This window comes from Cygnus olor, chromosome 7 (genome assembly GCF_009769625.2).
Source record: "Cygnus olor isolate bCygOlo1 chromosome 7, bCygOlo1.pri.v2, whole genome shotgun sequence".
Classification (NCBI taxonomy): domain Eukaryota; kingdom Metazoa; phylum Chordata; class Aves; order Anseriformes; family Anatidae; genus Cygnus; species Cygnus olor.
The window spans coordinates 35438527-35459142 of NC_049175.1; the positions used below are offsets into that span (position 1 = coordinate 35438527).

Consider the following 20616-nt stretch of genomic DNA (forward strand, 5'->3'; position numbering starts at 1 on the left):
AAAGATTTTCCAGCGATTCCTAGCTGATGCAAGAACAGCTGTTTCTGCCCGTTTTCAGGGGGTATAGTCAGCAAGTTCCAAGTCTGTTTTCTAGATAGGATCTGCCTTTTTCCCCTCTCCATGTTCTTACCAATAATCTAGTATGGCTTTAGTAAAATAAGTGTGAATTTTCCACTGGAAGAGCATAAGTAGCATCTTGGCTTTTTTTGCCCCAAGCAAAATTTTAAATTTTTTAAAAATTAAATTTTAATTTCAAATTTTTTTGTATAGAGAATATGAATTAATAGAAAATTGCTTGCATAGGGGCTGGCCGCTTCTTTGAAAACCCCAGCGCTCATCTCAGCTAACTGGAATTCTTGCATGCAGTGAAGCATTTTAAGTTCTCACTGCTTAATGCTCTGATTCAGCAAGTCGTTTAATTTTCGGACTTGAACAGAGCTTCAAATGTACCGGTTTAGAAATCTGCATACAGCTTGTTCAAAGAGGACCTGGGTATATCAGTATCTCCTTATATAAGCCATACGTAATCTTATGTACGTATCTGTATAAATGTAAGATATATGAATATACATTCATTGTATGTATATGTATGGCTGTATACAAGTAAATGCATGCATAAATAAGATTTATTTCACAGTATTTTATGTAGACCTCTTATGGTTTGCACAAAAAAAACCCTTTTGCCCATGTAAAGCAGCAAACTTTTGATTGAAGTCAACCCTCTTGTCTCTTCTTCCTCTCGTGTCCCTCTCCCCTCCACAAACACGCCCACACCAACCCTGAAGCGCAGGACATGTCTCTTGATTTTAGCACCTGAAACAGTTCTGTATGTGGTACGTGTCTCCTGTAAGGCTCTGTCCAGATGTGTATGGGAGTTCATAACTTGGAGTGCAGCAGCTTTGTAATATGTAATACCTTGGTGCGAGTTTTCAGCTCTAAATGTATAAATACTTAGTTTGTAGCTAAGTGAATTGTCTTATCTTTGGAAGCTTCAAAATCCCCGTTTTATATAAATAGTGATTTATCTGATTTGTTTTGTCCCGTAGAGATGTTTGCATTCTCTGTTGCTCAGTGTTACAAATGACTTGCAGCTAATTACCAAGTGAGCTGTGTGGCTGCTGTATCCTTAAATAGTTGGGAAAGAAAACAAGTGATTTCTCCATTAGGAAATCGTTGGTCCAATAAATATTAGGAGAGAGCATATAGCATTTATACAAATTCTTACTGTTTAATTATGGCTAAACTTACAGTCTTTATCTGCATGCTGTGTAGCAGAAGCACAGTTATTAAGCGTGGTTTTTTTGTTTGTCCACATCAGCAAAATGAACCGTAAAAGAAAGAAATACATTTAGCAGTGTCTTTCCAAATGAAATGCTTAATATTGACCCAAATTTATTGCACGTGTTTAGCTTCAGTATAGATCCCGTGTCAGTGTTTCATCGAAGCTTTGCTTGGATGCTCCTGAGTTGATGATGCTTCCTGAGCATCCGTTTATAAAGATTAATATTTTATTCTCGCTGCACGTTGCTGTGACATTAATCATCGTGGGTTGGACTTGTGCAGCAGAGGATGAACAGCTGTCGAATTGCTGTTGTCTGTAATCATTGTGCATCACGCCCGTGAGCTGGCTTCACAGCTGGCTTTTGGGCAGGAGCCTACAGACTCTGCGTTTGTCAAGGTTTCCCATTAATCAGTGCTCGGAGGTGTTTGTGACCAGCAGGTTGATGAAGGTCAACTTTCCCTGTTCTGTACTTGTAAATAATCAAGATGTAGTTGACCAACCCACAGTTGTTCAAAATAGTTTATGGCAAAGGATGTGCTTCTGCTCTACGTGGAGATAAGATTCTACTCTGATAGTACTACATTTGTTGAAATATATGTATTTATATGCATATGTACATAAATAAAGATAGTGTGTTGGTTGGGTTCCCTCTTAGGATTTTATTGCCTTCTAGTGCTTGTGTGTTTTATTGGAGGTATCTGGAAAACCTCAACGTTATTTATGGAATCGAGTAACAGTTTCTGCTCTGGTTCCAGATGACGCTGGGATGCGTTGGGTGATTCAGCATTAAAAGCATGGTGCGACGGGAAAGCAACGGGATAAAGGCATTTGTTTTTGAACTGAGAAGGATCTGGCTTTTTTATTGAATAACGAAGTAGCCAGGACACCTGGGCACTTGGTTTTATCTTCCCGTAGCCTACACTCTGCAGCAGCCACACAGCAAGGAGCGGATGTTCACCAGTCGGTGCTTGGGAAGGCAGAGAGCCGGGCAGGTGGCACCCGAGGAGTGCTGTCGAGTCTTCCCAGGAGAACTTGGTCCTTTGTACAGGCTGTGTGATCCCAGATAAGAGTATGACAAATCAGTTAGCGTTTCCTTTCTCAGAAATTCAACGTGAATACCTGCGCTATTGACCAACGTGCACTCCCGGTGATCCAACCCTGAGGGGGCAGAGCTGCAGTTTTTGTCTTCTGCATGCTTGCAGATATTCAATTGATCTCTGACCAGCCGCTAGTAGTGGGGCTTACCGGCAATGGGAAACATTTTCAAACATCTCATTATGGGCCTTTGTAAGTTATTAAAGATTGATTCACCTTGCGGGCTTCACAAAGACCATTAGCATGTCTTTGCTGGAGCGCTTAGCGCCTGGCTGGCACAGTTCTTTCTCTGTCCCCTCTATTTGGTGAAAGAAGCGTACTGCAGCACCATGTTGTGTTGTTTTTCCCTTAATCTGTCCATTTTTCTCTCTGAGTTAGTCAAAACCTAGGCTAACAACGTACACTGAGGTCTCACAAATGCTTTGTGATTGCAGCAGCCTTGTGCCTCTGCATCTCTGGGGCACACAGGCCGAACGGGACGTTCATCAGGTCACAATTTATGTTGCGTGAGTAGTTAGTGGTGACCTGCACCCATCTGGTGGCTCCTGGAGTGTAAGAATGCCCCAAGCAGCTGAACGAGGAGGGGAACAGACCTGGGGGTAGGACTCAGTGGTCAAGGGCTGCAGCAGCATCGCTTAGAGGCAGGAGTTGAAAATGAGTGAAGAACGGTGGTGGTGCCAACTCCCTGACGGTGTCAGGGTCAGAAAAGCCTTCCTGTAATGCTGGGTCGTCCTTCATATTCAGCATCCCTTTCTGTCTGAGGGGCTGCTTTGGAGCTAAGGTTATGCATTTGAAATACGTGACAGCTAACTACTAATGTAAATGTACGTATTCCATTGCCTGCCATAGCAGGGAAGTGTTGAGACTTCACGTTTGTATAAATAGCTGCAGATCGTTAATGAACATCCCAGTGAATAAGCCCGTTCAGTGCCATTTGTTCTGGTTTTATGCCTGTAGTCACTGGGGTACGGTAAAATCCCAAAGACTTTGTGCGAATTGAAGCGCTGCTTGTGTCAGCGCTGCTGAGCCAGGTCTGCCACAGAGATCCCCAGCTCCTTTCACTTCTAATACCTCTACGGATTTATGGATAGTGTAGTGGTAAACAGATAATGGGGACTTACGGTGATGTTTCTCTGTTACTACATTTTCCCTTGCAGTCCAGTTTGCTGCTGCTTACTGGGTAAGTCGTAATGGAAAGGGGTGCGAGGGGATGTGGAGCTACGGCTGGATGTATTTCTCCATGCAAATACTATGCAGGGACTGGCGCCTGCTTCTCGATGGGAAAAAATTGACCTAACGCACCACGAGGCTGCTCCTTTTTGAGCTACGACGCTGTCGGTTAAATGACGGAGAAGTAATTAAACTCCTACGTGGAGGAGACTAACGCTTCCAAGTGCTCTCTTTGAGTGAGAGCCCACTTGTGCATCGCTGGTGAACATCCACTCGCAGCAGTCACTTGGGACTGAAGGATATTTCTCTCGAGCTGCTGGGGCTGGGTGTGCTCGGGCTCCGTTTGGTCCCGGCCTGCAGCCGCGAGCGTACGAGGCAGGGTGAGGGTGCTGCTGCTTCGGCCCCTCACCAGCACCTCGGTGAGGCGAAGTGCTCTCTGCTGCGTTGCGGCCTGGTTTTTCTCGAGTTCTTTTAACGGCAGTGACTTTTATTTTTCCCCGCTGTCTGGTTCGTGGGAGCAGAATTGCAGCCTTTCCCCCGGACGTCTCGCTGTAGGACCGGCCCCCACTGGGGCTTTGGGACTCGGTAGGGGCAGAGGCCTGCGGTCACCGCTGACCTGGGAGCCCTGAAACCGCTTCGGGGACCTGTGCGGGTCCTTGCAGGGTGACCTTGTGTTACTGAGCCGAGGCTCCCGGCAGGCTTTGTGCGGGGACTGCTCTCCTGGGGAGCCCTCTGAGGGCAAAGCTGCCAGCCGGGTTAAAGGACATGAAACTGAGCAGCGCTCAGACCTTGTGTGCGCGAGATAGGTGGGCGGGTTGGAGGAAAGGGGTTTGGGAACTTATGTCTGTAGGGTAAAGGATCTGGAATAGCCTCGCGTTTTCTGTCTGTTCCTGTTCTGTTATCTAGAGAAGGCGCATAAAATGTATTCACCCTTCCTTCACCCCCAAAATGTAGGTTGGTAGTAGGCAGGCTGCGTACGTGGTGCAATTTAATCTCATAATTTCCCTTGGAGTAAGTCAGGGTCTGATAAGCAGGAGTGACCAGTTCCCCTCCTTTGGGCACGGATTTATTTGGGGTGGGCGTGGAGAGAGGCTGAGGGGGTTTACCTTCGCTCCTCCCCGCTATGAGGACGCTGCCGGCCTCGTGGCAGGGTTGCAGCTGGTGCCACCGCGATGCCACAGGCGGGTGCCTGGCTGGGATATCTCTCCTTAGGGCAGAAGGGGTCCTGGGGCAGCGAGTGCTAGGTCCCTGTGTTCTGTCTGTGCAAGGCGATTTGCAGGTTGTACACTCGTTACGTTGATTAGATCGGTGCCATGGTGATACCTGCTCTAGTTATCAGTCCTCACTTTGCTTCCCGTACGTTCTTGATCGGAGCTAAAATACTGAGCTTAATCATTTCGCTCCGTGTACCTCTTATTTATCTTCCCCTTATCTCTGCTTCCTGAATCACTTCCCTTGTCCGGGACTAGCAGAAAGTGTATCTGCAATGCCGGCGTGAGGTATTTTAACAGCATTTCTGCGCAAAACTGTCTCTTCAGAGTGAGGTGATGGACTGGCTCCGAACATAAGAGAGACTCAAGTGCCCAAGTAGTGTCTTGGACGCTGATCCCCCACCTCAGGGAACCCGGGTGGTGCTCCCATGCGGGAAGAGGTCACGGAGCTGAGCAGGCTGTGACTGGCACCGTGCACTCAGTCGTGCCTGTGGTCGCGGGCTGCTAAGCGGTGCAGGGCAGGTAGAGGAGGCTTAGCACAGCGTGCCAGCTGAGCAAGGGGGAAGCTGTGCCCGTACAAGCGTTGGTGATGAGCCAAGTGCTGGTGCCTGCAGGTCCCATCCTTGGGAGTTGGAAGTTCCTGCCAGGGAGGCTGCTCAGGGCTGGGCTGGGGCCAGCAGGGAGGAAGCTGTGCCCGTCCTAACCTGACCTCCATTTCCTTATAACTTCTTGTTTTTCACCTTCATATGGTTTGGACTGAAATGCAGGTGACTGGGAATCTGGAAGTTCTCTTTTTTCCTAAGCTTTTTGTCTTATGTAAGCACCGGAGCAGCTCGGCTCTGTCAGCGATGCTGGGAAGCTCCTTAATGCTCTCTGTGTAACCTTGTGTCTTGTGTGTAGACTGCAGGGAAATCTTGCTGCCAACCATGACGGATCAGCTCAAGTATCACTTGGAAAGACAAGAAGATCTGGAGGCTTGCTGCCAGCTGCTGAGTAACATCCTGGAAGTGCTTTACAAGAAAGATGTGGTTAGTATCTCGCGCTTCTGTGGTGATTAGCATTTAAAAGGGATGAATCTTGGTAGCACGGATTCAGCAGGTAACTCCTGATCACTTTGATTCTTTTTTTCTCCTTACCAGTCTTTTTTAAGACTTATTTTTTAGGTATGCAATGACAAGGATGTGTTGTCTGACGTCTTGGGATGTTTCTTACTGTTTCTGCGGCAGCTCCAATACAGCACTGTTACAGAATCCCATTTCTTTTCCAGATAATGGTTATACAGTGAGTAGGATACATATACTTAGGAGATAAACCTCTCTTACGCAGTGTCTAGCCTCTGTCTGGTGAAAAATATTTGATTCCACGCTCCATTCCTACCCACCCCCAGCAGTTTGGGAAATACACGTTTGAGTTGTGTTGATACTGGCCCATGAGGCCAGATGTATGAACGTCTGCTTTTGTTAACACAGCAGACTTGTTTAACTGTGTAAAGCGCTGTTTGAAGTCACACAGTTGGGTTCTCCACCCTGCAAGAAATAACGTGGATTAGTAGCTGGCTGCTTTTACGTGAATATTGCAACTATTGCAGCTGTCTTGTCTGTCCAGAATATAAGTGTGAGACAGTTGCACCTGTGAACCTGTGCAGTGCCCTGCGCTGACGTGCGGATGTGCAGCTTGTGTAATCGTCCTCCTTTCGTCTCCTCCTGGCTTCACACGGATACGCAAATATTGCTGCTTTGCTGGAGAGCTGTAATTACCTGACGCTCTCTTAAAGAAGCTTGGGCTGCTGCCTGAACCTTCAGTCCCGTGTAGAAGCATACGCTTACCCAGTTGGGGAGGGCCTCTGGGGTCACCTACTCACATAACATCTAACATCCTATTTGACTATTTTGGAGGATTCCTGATTTTATTTTGTTCTATTTATATGATTTCTGATTTTATTTTTTTTATTTATATGAATTTTGATTTTACTTTGTTTTATTTTTATTCTTCGGAAGGAGTTCTGTGCCACGACTTCAGAGAGTGGGTTAGTCTGAAAAAGGGATTTGTTTTTGACAGCTTGGCCGCTTCTTTCAGCCTTTGTTGGCTGCGTTTCTTCCCATGGGGGCAGTCGAATCGCGGCTCTCCCCACTCCCGAGCTGAGCCCGGCTGGAAGGGGGCTGCGGGGACGGCAGGAGCGGACCCGAGCGCTGCCCTGCGCTGCTCTCAAGTGCCCGGTGTGCGGAGAGGACAACCTTAGAGAAGATGCTTAGAGAGTAGGGAGAGCTGAAGGGTGGAGAGGAGCAGGGTACCGAGGTGCCTTTTGCCCTGAAGATGCGCCTTGTATTGTATGCTTTATCCCAAAGACAGGTCTGTCAGCAGCGGGAAGAAAAACCCGAATTGAAGCAGTAGCTGTGTATATATACACAGATGATGGATCGCTCTTCAAATATGCAAAATACCTTTTCCATATATGCGTGTCTGCCTTTGGTAATTAAGCATAATGAGATGGTAAGCTGGGGGTTGTTATATGGATCCAAGGGCAAGGAAGAGAATGGTTCATCAGAATGTTTGTGCTGCGGCCAAGAAGCACCACGAAGATGCTGCTTTATTTCGATAATTATCTGGGAAAAGGCTTCCAAGTGTTGGCTGTGGAATTGTTTCACCTTCCCCTTTTGAAGTCTGCTCCTTCAGACTAAGGAAAACTAAGAAACCTATATTTTTATAAGTTATAGGCTGGGAGTGATGTTCATCTGTTGTGGGTTTTAACTCCTTGTCATGTGTTTTTTGGCTTCAGTTCCTGTGTGCACCATTCTGCACGAGGTTTCTGAACTACTTCTTAAAGGCCAGTTGTGCCAAACCCCTTATTTTCGACTCTTCCAAAAATAACGGCACATTCCATACAAGACAGAAAAAATAACTGGGCATAATTGACTGAAATCGAAGTTCCTTACCTAAACTTTTGCTGTGCTTTCCTTAGTTTCTTTTAATTGAGCTTTTGTAGAATCAACCCCCAGAACTTGCTAATGACTGTGGACTTGTGATGTTGGAAAAATGACTTAGGAAAATAAAATTAAGTAACTAAATGGCATGGTTATTGCTGCTAGTTCCAGGGACTTGCTTTTAATTTAGATAACTGTAACAGTAAAAATAAATTTATTAGGAACATGTATTAATAAGATGTTGCACGGTCTTTTTTAAATTAGAGGCTAATTTTCTGCCTTTGATCAGTAGCAGTAAGTGCTGCTTTATTTAACTTTCACAAGAAAGGTGGTTTTAAAGGCAAACATAAATATTTGAATTGCATTGGTGTCTCTTGTATCTAGTTACCGTTAATTTATTCTTTTTCCTTAGGGGCCAACGCAACGCCATGTCCAGATAATCATGGAGAAGCTATTGAGGACGGTAAATAGAACAGTCATTTCCATGGGACGTGATTCGGAGCTCATTGTAAGTGTCTATTGATGTAAACTTCAATACCTTTGTCGCGTCTGTTTGAACCAGGCTGTAATGGGATTTAACTCCCAAGTGATCCAAAGCAATCAAATCCTTCTGTAACTGGCTGTGTGTGCTCAGTAGGCTGTAGAGCGTCGGCTTGTCATTTTTCTGTGGCTTACGTAGGTGGTGGTGGGGGCACTGGTCAAATCGGACCAGGGTTTTCATCTTTCTGAGCGGTTATCATTGTTCTATGTGATTCTGGTTTGATTCGGTTCAACACACTGATTTTTTGCTGTCGTTAAGCCCACCTGAAGTCACACTTTTCCTTAAAGTGTTTATCTGCTAGTCAAATGGGGGAGGCCATTAGCACTTTTTTCTTTTTGGTCTCCTCTTTCTTTTCCTATTTTATTTCCGTGTAATTGCACACAGTGATACTTTACTTCTTATTACAAAGAGTTCTTTCCTCTGCGCATCTTACCTGCTGCTGTCCCGTTTACACAGAGTGATGGTCGTGTCTGCAAGCATACTACAGTGTTAGTTCTGTCTTTCATGCTTCATCCACTAGCTTTTATTTCCTGTCTTAGCTTTCATCACATTGATTTGCAATCATAGTTTTTGTCATAAAAAGTGATAATGGATCACCAGATCCTTTGTTGGAGCAAAACCCAGTTATGAGTGGCTCTCATTCTTGCAGAATATAATAAGGTTGGATTCTAATAAGTGGAAAAAAAAGTAAGATTTAGATGTTGTAACTTTGTGTATTACCACAGAAATTACTAATAATATGCAGAATAGATTATATTTAAATATCCATCTGTACTAGGGCACAAAACTTTCTTCTTCGTCCCCCAGCTGTGAAGTAGGTTTAAGTCTTTTAAGACATATGCATGGGAAATTTCTTCGGTGCAGTTTGACTGTGAATTAATTATTCTTTTGATGAATGTTATTTAGATACTGTATTAAAATGTTAATTACTCCTTTTGAACTTAACTAGATTTGAAAATTTCTCCTGTACGTATTTCAACTCAGTACGGTTGTGTTAGAAATACCCGTGGTGGTCGTCAGTACAGCTGGAAATCACTCGATCCGCGCACACTGTGATTAGGTAATGCCTATTAATAGGGCCAGGTACTTTCAAGGAGTACTTACTGTTAGCTTAAAATTCAGGCCGTTGCTGAAAGAATCCTCCTGTGATCAAACCGGTAGCAATTCATCTCTGTGGCGTCAACAAAGTCGGCAGATTAAAATGCAGCCGCTAATTAGCAGGCACAACCTGACCCCTCTTGGATCAGCATCAGGCTGAAATTATGCATTAACTTTTCCTTTCTCGCCGCTAGAACAGTTTTACCTGGAATTTGCGTTAGAGAATTAATCATCCGGGACGAGGAGAAGGAAGGAGGTTTAAAAATGAATGATCTCGGAGAGGCGTAGTTGAACTAATAACTTTTTCGGAAGTAGCAAGCTACAGGGCACGTGCAGTTTGCTCCTTGTGTAAGCAGAGCTGTGCTGGTGTGCTGCAGTGAGCACGTCTTCACCTCGGTCCCATTCCTATTTCAGTCTCCGTCGTGTTCTCCGTCCCCGTGTCAGAGCTGGAGGTGCTCCTGACTTAAGCTGGGTTGTGCTGGCTACGTGAGAAGGCGCCGGGGCTGCCGGGGAGCGGTGCCGTGGGGCCGAGCTCTGCAGCATCGCGTCGGGGCTTCTGCCGTGTGGGCAGGGGTCTTCAGCGTGCCCTCGGGTCGCTGGGTGCCCTGGTGTAACGGGAGCACGGGGCACCGAATTTGCTGGTACAGGAGAACGTATGATTAGAGCCTAGTAAAGATACTGTAAATAATTCAACAGCTTGCTCTCTGTTATAACGTGCGGATGGGGTTTTGTACGTGCGATGCTGATACAAGTGTTACCGGGTCAGCTTCCTTTGGAAAAGTGTTGCTGAGCGATGGGTGTGCTGGACGTAGTACCTGCTTGCAGAAGATGCTGACCTTTGGTGCAAGGTGGTGCACAGCCCCGGGGCGCTGAGCCAGCACCCATGCAGAAATCCAATGGAATTTGCCTGTTTTGCGTAGAATTTACTGGTATTCCACCTTGGTCCAGGGAATGAGAAGGGATTTTTGGTAACTTGTACTGTATCTCAATCTGAACGTGGGAGACGGGGCGTAAACCTTTTAAAGGTTTTCAGTCTTCGGTGAAAGCCGTGACTTTATATACGTGGAAGTTAGCGTTTGTTCCCCACTTGCCATATCAAGTGAGTTTGGAAGATTTAAAAAAAACAAACCAAAACATTTCACCATGTAACTACTTGTTATTTCTGGCTAGATTTTTCTGGAAGTCTCACTTTGCTGGTTTTCCTTGGTCTGTTTGCTAAGTGAGGCAGAGGTGCTGTGCAGGTTATTCTCAGTGAAGGTGAGATTTAGATACTTTTATTCTTTTGCGAATTCACCTGCAGCCGGATCACAAAACCTTCCCTTCTGGAAGATGCATTGTCTGAAAAAAGTAAATTGAGCAGACTTCCTTGACTCTTTCTCTAAGTATAACTTAAATAATCTCTTCCCTTGGCCAGCACCGTCTGAAGAACGCTGTGCTCCCGGCGCGTCAGCGTCTTGCAGCCCCCGGTAAATCTGAGCTGACCAGGCACGATGCTCGGTCCGCAGTGAATCACAGCTACTCCCAGCTGCATTGTGGTCAGCAGCTCGGTTTGCTCCTCATTTACAAAGCCAAAAAAACCAAGCTGGTTGCTGAACTCCTTAATTTCAGGAAGCCCATCTGGCCAGGGCTGTCGGATCCCTGGGTGGTCAGTTTTGGAAGGATGCTTCAGACAGCAGAAGTGTGAATCTATTAAATAGACAATCTCGATTCCTCTGTATTGTGGAGCAAATCACATTCCTTATTGCCAGAGAGAAAATATAGCTGGGATTTAAGAGCAGAGGGGTAGGAAGTGGTCCTGCTCCTGCCAGCCTCTGTCCCTGGGAGCAGGGGCTCTGAAAAGCACTTTGCGGTCTATGGGGAAGAGGCAGCTGAAAACCACTGTGATACCGTCAGAAAAAAGGCTGCTGTGAATTCTCTTGGCATGTGTGACCAGGGAGCAGTGGGTAGTAGAGGACTTTGTGGCTTTACTGGTGCGTGGAATATTTCCCACATTGCCTTTTTTTTTTTTCCGTGAGACATTTTGGGAAAGAATGCAGTGAGACCAAAATTGAGGAGATGGAGAAATTATCAGAAAGTCGAGAAAGTGATTTGTGATGTGAGAGCCTTCAGCCACCTGAAGTTAACAGAGGATTTAGGGGTGCTTCTTGGGTGCAGTGGAAGAGAATCTCTGTAGGGTGGAAATGACGCCTGTCAGAGGAAGGAAGAGGAGCTGGTGACAGCGCAGGAGAGACAGAAGTGTGGAGCAGAGCGGAGCACGGCACTGATGTGGGAAGTAGAGGCTGGAATAACAGGTGAAAGTGGTGGATTCTCTCTTGGCATTTCCAAAGCCGCATGCCTTCCCAGAAGGAGTTTGTAAGTGAAACTCGAGTTACTGAGGGTCATGAGAGAGAGTTCTGGAGCTTACCTTGCTGATGAGCTGAAGCTAGATGACGTAAATTGTCTTTGTAACCCTAAACTCCGCAGGTTACAACGGATGGCAGTTCCAAACCATAGGCAGAAAGCTTCATTTTCTTCACTGGGTATCTAAAGGTGCAACTGAATAAAAACAAAATCTAATTTCTGCATGTTTTCCTTTTAGTGAAAACATTTGAAGTTGTGTTGGAAACTGATTTCACAGAAGCTGAAGTGGTGTTTGAGTTAGGTCACGATTTCTTTCCGTCGCTGACACCAAGCTTCTTCCATGTCTTAACATGAATTACTGTCACCGATGCAGCGAGCGGGTGTCAAGTATTCCACACCAATGTTTCACCGAACAAACCGCATCCACCCCGACAAGCTGCCAGCGAATTGCCAGCACTGCAGTCGCTTCACTAAGCCCCAGTTGCGTTTTGCGGGTGCTGAGGTAACGCTAGCAGTTGTTGCGTGCGCTCTGTTTCCTCCCGCTACGGCAGAATCGCGCAGTCCCATTTTTAGCGGCAATTCCGCTAACAGATTCCAGGAGCAACGCACGATGTGCGCTGCTGTACGGGTGCTGAAGAACCGGGATGATCTAACAGGGGGCTTGATTTGAAAGGGTTCATCAAAATGAATCCATTTGATTTTGAAAAAGCGATTAGCCGATAAAACCTTGAGCGAAATTAACGGCATAGACACTTCTGCACCTGAAGTAAGAAAAAGCAAACACTTTGTACTGATGGTAGGATTTTCCAGTTTTAATCATGATTTTTTTCATGTTATCCTGATTTTTAAGCTATTTTTACAGTGATTTTTTTTCCTTTAAGAAAACAAGTGGTGCTTACATGAGTGGTGTTTCCTGACACTTCTAAAACAAAGAATGGAGCTGCTGCTAAATGGAAATTAGACGGACTTGGAAACTAACAAGGAGTATAAAATCACTGCGGTATCTATCGGCTAAAAATATTTTCAGCATGGTGTGGGAGAGGTGCCTATAGCAAATCGGTGTATTAAAGTGCGTGATGCTCTCAGGGAACTGGGCAAAGCTATGCTATGTGCCGCACTGGAAGTGAAGATGCATTTTCTCTGTTGTAACCTCATACCTGCAGTTTATAAGATCACCTACATTAGGGTGAAAATAGCTTCATGTCAGTCACACTTAAGTAAAAGCTCTAATGAATCAGGTTTGTCTCTCGGTACCTAGCCTGAGTGATTCTAAATGCAATACAATATGATACATTTTACACACTTGCAAAAACATTTTATTACAAATTACATTGTATGGTACGATATAACACGATATGTAATTGTAAGCAAGACTACGTATGTTAGCTTTTCCATTTTAAAAAAATGTAAAAAATTAAAAATCTGCAACTTCTTAAGAAAATAGCCTGGACATGTACAGAACACGCCGTGAGAACTTTCACTTTTAGCTCTTATATGTTTCACCAGTGACTTCTCCTCTGACATTTTAACTGATTACAGAATACTGGCCTCTGGATGAGTCAGGAACCGCACAGAAATAGTTGTTTGGTGTCAGAGTCCCTGCACACAACAACGTTTAGAATAGATTTATGGGAAAAGCTACTGATTAGGTGATGCTAATGATTTGTAATTGATTGCCATTGAGAGATGCTTGATTTAATTACTTAAACTAAATGGCATGGTAGCATGTACGAGTTTATAAAGTATTACTGCTATGTTGAAATACTGAATATTGTTGTATTTTCTTATTATGTCCATATTTGATATTTCTTTTTAGGAAAAAAAAAATAGATTTTCTTGTTTGGAAATATTTGGGTTTCTAGAACGCATAAGGTGGGCTGCCCTGTAAACAGCTCTATGTATTTAATTAAAAAAACTATAAAATACGTGAAACACATTTTTTTTCCAGATGAAACAATTGCACTTCCTTCCTGGTACACAGGACCAATTACCTTTTCTTAATCCTTCAGCTTTCACAGAAGTATTTTGGGATGGTATATATGTACAAGAACTCGGAGCCCTCCTGAAGTCACTACAAAGGTGACTTTTTCATTAAAGCATGCTCGAAGCAATTTCAAGGTGGACATAAACACCTCCTGCATTTCTGTTCCCTTTTTAACCTCCTTTTCTTATTTTTCCCCAAACCAAATAGCATGTGACTTTCCCCAAATTTTCTTGTAGTAACGGGCTTTATGTCGAGCTAAGAAACGGTGTAAGTGAATGCATTTCCAGTTTGTTACTATGTGCAAGCTCCTCTGCTAATGATTACTTTTCTTCCACCTAAAGACCGAAGAATTTGTATCTTAATGATGCTGCAGGGTGTGCAATTTCAAAACCAACTTACAGTAACCCAGTTTGTCACATAACGCTGTATGACTCAAATGATCTTAACTCGTTAAAAACACCAACAGTATTCCCAGTCCCATGCCTCTTCCAGCAGGAGATTTTTTTCCACAAATGGTCATTTTTGTTAGGACTTTAATGACAGTAACAAAGACTTAAGGGAAAGGGTTCCAGTTTATAATTCCGAGCAAAATTTTAAGTGTCAAAAAAAAAAGAAATTTGATTCACATTTGTTCCCTAAGTGCATTGGTTATTAAGTACAATTAGTAGATGTAGGTATAAACTCTAATATGTTGGTTGGGAAACCCATCTGAGAAGCTTGGTAAATAAATAAATAAATAGCTTTAAAAATTGCTGCTTCTTCCAAGCAGGTTTCAAAGCATACTGCGTACTATAAAATTTATGGTGCCTTTTGCAGTAACGTAGAGGTTTTCCAAAGATTGCATTAGAAAAAGATACTACATTATGGCAAACGCCAGCAATTGGTAGAGCTTTTTATTGTTCTTTTGTGGTTTTCTTTTTCTTTTTTTTTTCCTGTGCCAGAATCTGTCATTTAGACCTTTCGGGTACCAAAAAATTAAAAGTGAGATCTAGGACAGTTTGTCCTGTGGCCTTGACCCTGTCAGCTTGGTGTGGTTAAAGGCTTGTCCTGAATTTGGGAGATTTCTAGCCGCTCGCCTGCTGGAGGAGAGCAGCAGACTTCTTCTGGTGATGAGGACACAGCTAAATTAGAAATGACGGTGCGTTGTCAAAATGTGATAGCTTGGTTGAAGTCTACAACACATGAAGGCAAATATACACATAGTCACGTCTTAGAGAGTATTCATGGTCTCGGACCACATGAAAAATTGTGCTTTGTCCAGGATATATGTGCTGAAAACTGCACTCCCCGATCAACATGGATTTGTAAAACTGAAGACCATTGCAAACATAAGGCTTGCTCGCTTTTTTCCCCTCGTTGTTTAAAAGACGACAAACCAAACCCCCAGAAGGCTCTAAAACAACAGTGATATTGCGCTGCGTACAGGATGACAGCCTACGATTGAACAGGTTAGAATGTGATGCTCTCAGATCTAAGGGGGGGGGAATAGTTTTACTTTCCATTTTGTACAAATTTCAATTCAGGTTTTACATCCCACATTGGTGAACCGCAAATAAAAGTTGGCAAGGTGTCAGGTAACGCCTTGCTCCCGAACACGAGTTCCTAGGTACAAAGGCCTTTTTGGTACATACGGTGAGAGCTGAACGCTGCCGGCGGCGTCAGAACAGCATCGGCCGGCAGCACGGATCAAGCTGCAGAGATCCCGTTGTAGGTGATTGACACAACTCCACATCTTCTTCAGAGAAGGCCTTGAACTCTACGTGTAATGGACTTGGTTAAAGGAACCAGAGTTTCCATCTTCCATGCTTTTTTGATTCAGTTTTGGATTTCTGCTTGGGAGTTGAGGAGTAGCTCTCCTGAGAATAAGGCAAAGGTGCAACCTGAGTTTCCTCGATAGGATGAAGTTTTCTCAAAACTGGCTGTAGTTTATCTTCTTGCTGCTTAAAATCCAATTCCACGCTAAAATTGGGAAGAAAAAAGCAATTAGCTGTTATAGGATAATCTAGACACTACACCCATCCTGGGCACTCTGCTGCTCTGTAGATGCAGAGAACTTTTTCTTTTGAAAAAATCTCATGAGTTGGCTATAGGTAAGAAGGCTGACCTGGCAACTTATTTACCTTAGCTGTGTCTTGCAAGTTTTACCATTAGATTAATTTCACCAAATTACCATCATATGTACGTACTCATCTCTGAAAAATAAATACATTAAAAACCTAATTCTCCTTTGCATTGCAAACCTTCTCCATATACGTGTAGCCCTGTAACAAGGAGAGTAAAATACAACCTACTAAGACTCTGCTGTGAATGAGTGCTGAGACAAAAACAGCTGGGGCTGTAGACTCATTTATTTAGCTGATCAGATCTGTAGGTAAAAGGGAAAGAATGCATTCCAGTAATAGCTAGTATGTATTTGTTTTGTTTCATTTGCTTTTAAAATTTAATAGCAATAATAATTGCTAAATTAATAAAAATAATAAAAAAGCAATAAGGGAAACACTTGTTTAGTCTTAAAGCATGCATTCAGAAAATATACTTAAGATCGAGATTACACCTCCTGAATTCTAAGGACTCTCCACTACAAAATCCTGCTAGCAATTAAGAAACATAATAACGATGAAATTATAATCCTTATTTCAATAGAGAGAGCTACAGATTCAAGGTTAGCTTATAAAACAAATCACATTATGAACTTCAGCAAAATATTAATGTTATCTGATACTCAAAACCCAATCTAGGCCACGTGCATTCAAATACCTTAAACGTCATGGTTTAAATTGCATTTGGTACGCCAACCTCTGGCCAAGTCCTACAGCGAGCATTTTCATCCTGTCTTGGGCATTACGTTGCAGCTGGATATCGGAGGATGAATTTAGGAGACAGTGAAATTAGGGAAATTTTATGGAACGAATAGTGTAATATCTTTCTTCCCTGTATGTTGCTTGATATTTTAAAATTAGCAGTTTGAGCTGAAGACTGAGTGCATCTTTTGAGGCATCTGATCGGCTGCCCTTTCACCTCTGCTGCTGAGGTTTCACAGGGTTTGCACCGACTACTTCGGATACCTCAGTCCTGCATAAATCATAAATATATGGGGTTCCTGGACGTCAGCTCACTTTAATAACTATTAAATGTGTTTTCTGAGTCCTTTCTGACATTGCTCGTTTGGAGTAAGGTATCAGAGAAGCTATGCTTCTTTATACCATCTGTGGATTTAGGTGGATTTTATTTTCCTCTTAGATCGGAAGAGAGGAAATCAAAAGTTTGGTAGGGAAAGTTTGGGATATGGGAAGGGTGAGGTGCGTTATAGCTTGGCTTTTCCAAGAGCTGGTGAAGAGTCTGCCTATCAGGAGGACTTCCAGTAAAGTCCCTAGAAGGGGGGGCTGCTGGAAAGGTGTTAGTTTTTTTATTTATTTTTTAATCTGGCTGAAAGACTAGTATCTAGTTTAACGGTTAAACACATATTGAGTAAAACAGTCAGCATTTCAGTCATCTGAAGTGGTTGGAGAAACTTCCCAATAGTCAGTGGAGAACTTCTTTAGGTAAGAGTTGAAATACTCGAAATATTTTTCCTGCCTCCATGTTATTAAGTGGTAAAAAGACATTTCAAAATGAAGAATATATATATGTATAAATTTCAGATACATGTTAGAACTGCCTCTCTGACCACTGAACTTGCTGTAGATAGCAGCACTAGATATTCTGTTACTACAGAGGCACGCTCTCAGACCACCGAATCTAATATTCATCCTCGTTAGGAAAGAGCAGAGCAGTCTTCAGCTCAATAACGTGGTCATGTTTCCAGTTTAGCTGGCAAAAAGCAGTTGGTTAGATAACTGCGGTGTTAATTTTGTGGGAAGGTTGGGATGTCAGTTGATTGCGAATGTCCCAGCGCATAAATGCCTTCAGAAATACACTGGAAGAATCTCAGAACGAAATAGATTCTTCTCCAAGAGCTCCGCAAATCGCATTTAAAGCAGCACGGGAATCTGTGCGGGCTTTGGCTGGTGTTACCGTCGGCTTGTTTTTCAGTGTCGGTTTGGGGACAGGAGGAGGCATTTCAGTTCTGGCACTGGCACAGGTCGTTTTACTACTCTGCAAATGTTATCCGTACATTCAGCTGGAAAACTCTCTTAAGACCTTCTCAAAATTGATGTAAAAGAGACTTGTAAAAACCAAACCAAACCAACTTTCTGAGCAGAATACCTTTTTTCATAATCGATCTTTATTAAAGATGGACTGCGAGAGAAGAACTCTGCTAATTCTAGTCCGTACGACAAAAACCACACGGTTGTCGTTCCCTACTGCATAAAACCATTTGCAGCTCATTTCAGGCTGTTTATCTATTTACATCAAAATAAATATTTTTCCTTCTGAAAACTATAAAGAGGATAAAAGGAAATGTATTTCACCTCTTATAACTGTGTACATTTTGCAAGAGAATTGTTATCTATCAGGATCAATTTATTTAGCTTTGTAGGTTTCCTAATGTAACTGTTCCTTTGAGGCAAATGATTTGTTTGCTTGCAAACTCAGGATTCAGTGTAGACTTGTTTGTGCTGCAGTAATAACACAAAAACCTTATTTTGTAATTTTTCATATTTTCAGCTGTAGCTGATTTTATTTTTGGTTTCTAACTTTCTATCGAACAGATGGAATACAATTAAATTCAGTGAGCGTTACATATTTGTGTGACTTCCTTACATGTCTTTATAGAGTGGTGGATATTCTCTACAGCCCGTTCCCCTGCCTTTCCAAATCTCGTATTCGAGAACTAGTTTTTGTCACCTGGCACAGCTCTGCCGATACTGCTTTGCTTAGCGATATTTCTGTATCCTAAGCATCCATAGGTTTCCTCTCAGTGACCTTTTCCTGAGGGGAAAAAAAATCTTTTCTTTATGACGTGTGGTTTGTTTTACTTCTAAATGGCCTCTTTCACGTCTTCAAGCCTCCCCATGACAGCTGCAGTTGCCATATAACTGAGGGCTGTACACTCTGAGCATTATTCATTATGGAGATTGTTATTGGCATCAGAAGTATTTTATCCATAGCATGATGACCAAGTAGTATATTTTTCAACAGTTAGGCCAACAATTATGAATACAAACAATTATGAGTAAGCCCTACAAAAACTAGACGAATCTAAATATCATGAATAGTGCCAGTATCACAAATGTTTGCCCGACAAATCTGATCGGATCTAACCGTTGACTGACCGGCAGTGCTGCCAGGTCTGGAGTGCCCCCACTCTCAGGGCCTATCTCAGTTTTTGCCTGTGTGCAGTACAAGACGTAGGCTGCTTTTCTGAACAGCTATAAGCAGCAAAATTTTGTCTCTGATAAAAAAAAAATCAGTTTTTCCCCCCAAAGCAACTGTATATTTACAGGGTTCGTACCAAAAACTATACGTTTGCATGTGAGTTAGCATATATGGTGGTCCCATGAGAATTTGAGCAAATAAAATAGCAGACCTTGGAGAATCTTCTTTTGATGTACTCATTACATCAAACGCAAGTGTCGGGAAGTGGGGCTTGCCATGCATGAGGCACACCGCAGAAAGGTAGCAGGCAGTGCTTGAATGCTGCCTAGAAAACTGCTGTCATTGCTCTGCTGTTAATTTCAGAACTGAGGTCAGAAGGAACCCGTGGGGTTTCTCTTCCTGCTTCGGGCTCAGTGCCCCCAGCTCTGCTCTTTGCGCAGTGAAATTCCTGCGGGCTGAAGGTGCTGAGGGCTCGGGTGCTGTCATAGCGAGTACACAGCGACTTTCTGTGCTAAGTCCTTGTACTGTACTCAGAAAAGAAAGGGAAACGAAGCCTACTCACCAGCCGCCCACCTGTGAAGGGCTGCATTTAGTGCCTGGCCCCGGGAGTGCGTTACACCCGGCGCTGTCCAGAGGCCTTAGGCCTGTGTCAGTACCTAGGGCCTGCCTCGTGGTACAGGGGCTGGTCCAGGCACGACTCGGGCATCTTGCTCAGGGCAAATGCTCAAAGTAGCCGACGCACTCAGCCTGCTTTATTTTCTGGTTGACCCTCCTTCTGAATCCCAGCGCTGTGGATTAGGGATTGGTGTGGTGGGTTTTCTGTTCTTGGCTTCGTGGCTTCTCTAATGATTTTGAGAATATATGTTAATGAGTGTTTATTTTTTGCATGCTGCCAGTAGAGTGAACTTTTTCTAATTTTGTTGCTGTATAAGGGATTGAAAACAGTTTGAGGAGTCATAACCACTTGGTTTTAAACATATGGGACGTGGGAGCGGATCTAGCAACAAGCTTAGCGATTCGGATGGGCTTTCATCTTTCCTAACATAGTCACACGTTATTAATGTGCATCATTTTAAGGTGCTGGATGCTAACAGTCTGGTATGTTGGCTACTTGCAAGGTTGCAGAATCGGAACAATTCAGGTTCAGGACCAGGTTGCTCGGGACTTTACCCAGTTGGCTCTTGAAATCTCCAAGGATGGAGTTTGCACGGGCTCTGGGCAGCCTCTCCCTCTGCTTCCCCCCTCAAGGATAAGACCAACCTTTCTCCTTCTGTTCAACCACAACCTTCCTCCTTTCACTTGACACTCTCTCTATTTCCCTTTTTACTACCTAGTTTGTAATGTTTAGGCCCAAATCCTACAAGCACTTGACAAGACGTATAGCTCTTCAAGTAGGCTGTGTGAAGTTGGAATTAAAGAATATCACTGTCTCTCCTTCTGGGTTGTGTTAATAGGATGACATGGAGTTAGTGCGTGCCACATCTTGGAAGATCAGGATCCAGATAAACACTGACAACTTGGAAAATAGCTTAATACACTTGCAATCAATCCCTTTTTTAAAATTTCCTATTTCAAGCTGAATATCGCAGATGATGCCTAGGATCCAAAGCATTGTCAGTGTTGGGAAGCCATTAAGATGGAAATTTTCAACTAAACGTGTTACAGAGTAGAAGTAAGGTGAGAAAGAATGTAAGTTAATTTCCTATGGGTAGGAA

The 20616-nt window shown here is 43.5% G+C and overlaps 2 protein-coding genes across 5 annotated transcripts in view; one reads left to right on the forward strand and one right to left on the reverse strand.

Annotated features, from left to right (window-relative positions):
* Positions 1-20616, forward strand: part of DOCK1 (dedicator of cytokinesis 1) — a 283861-nt gene that overhangs the window by 76678 nt on the left and 186567 nt on the right. For all 4 annotated transcript variants that reach the window (XM_040563057.1, XM_040563059.1, XM_040563058.1 and 1 more), the window contains exons 26-27: positions 5659-5786; positions 8092-8187. In XM_040563057.1, the coding sequence (XP_040418991.1) occupies positions 5659-5786; positions 8092-8187 (224 nt within the window). The remainder of the gene's footprint in view (positions 1-5658; positions 5787-8091; positions 8188-20616) is intronic.
* The window catches only part of INSYN2A (inhibitory synaptic factor 2A), a 49331-nt gene continuing 36917 nt past the window's right edge, over positions 8203-20616 (reverse strand). Inside the window, exon 4 of the mRNA XM_040563061.1 lies at positions 8203-15601. Coding sequence (XP_040418995.1) covers positions 15418-15601 — 184 coding nt within the window. The 3' untranslated portion in view covers positions 8203-15417. The remainder of the gene's footprint in view (positions 15602-20616) is intronic.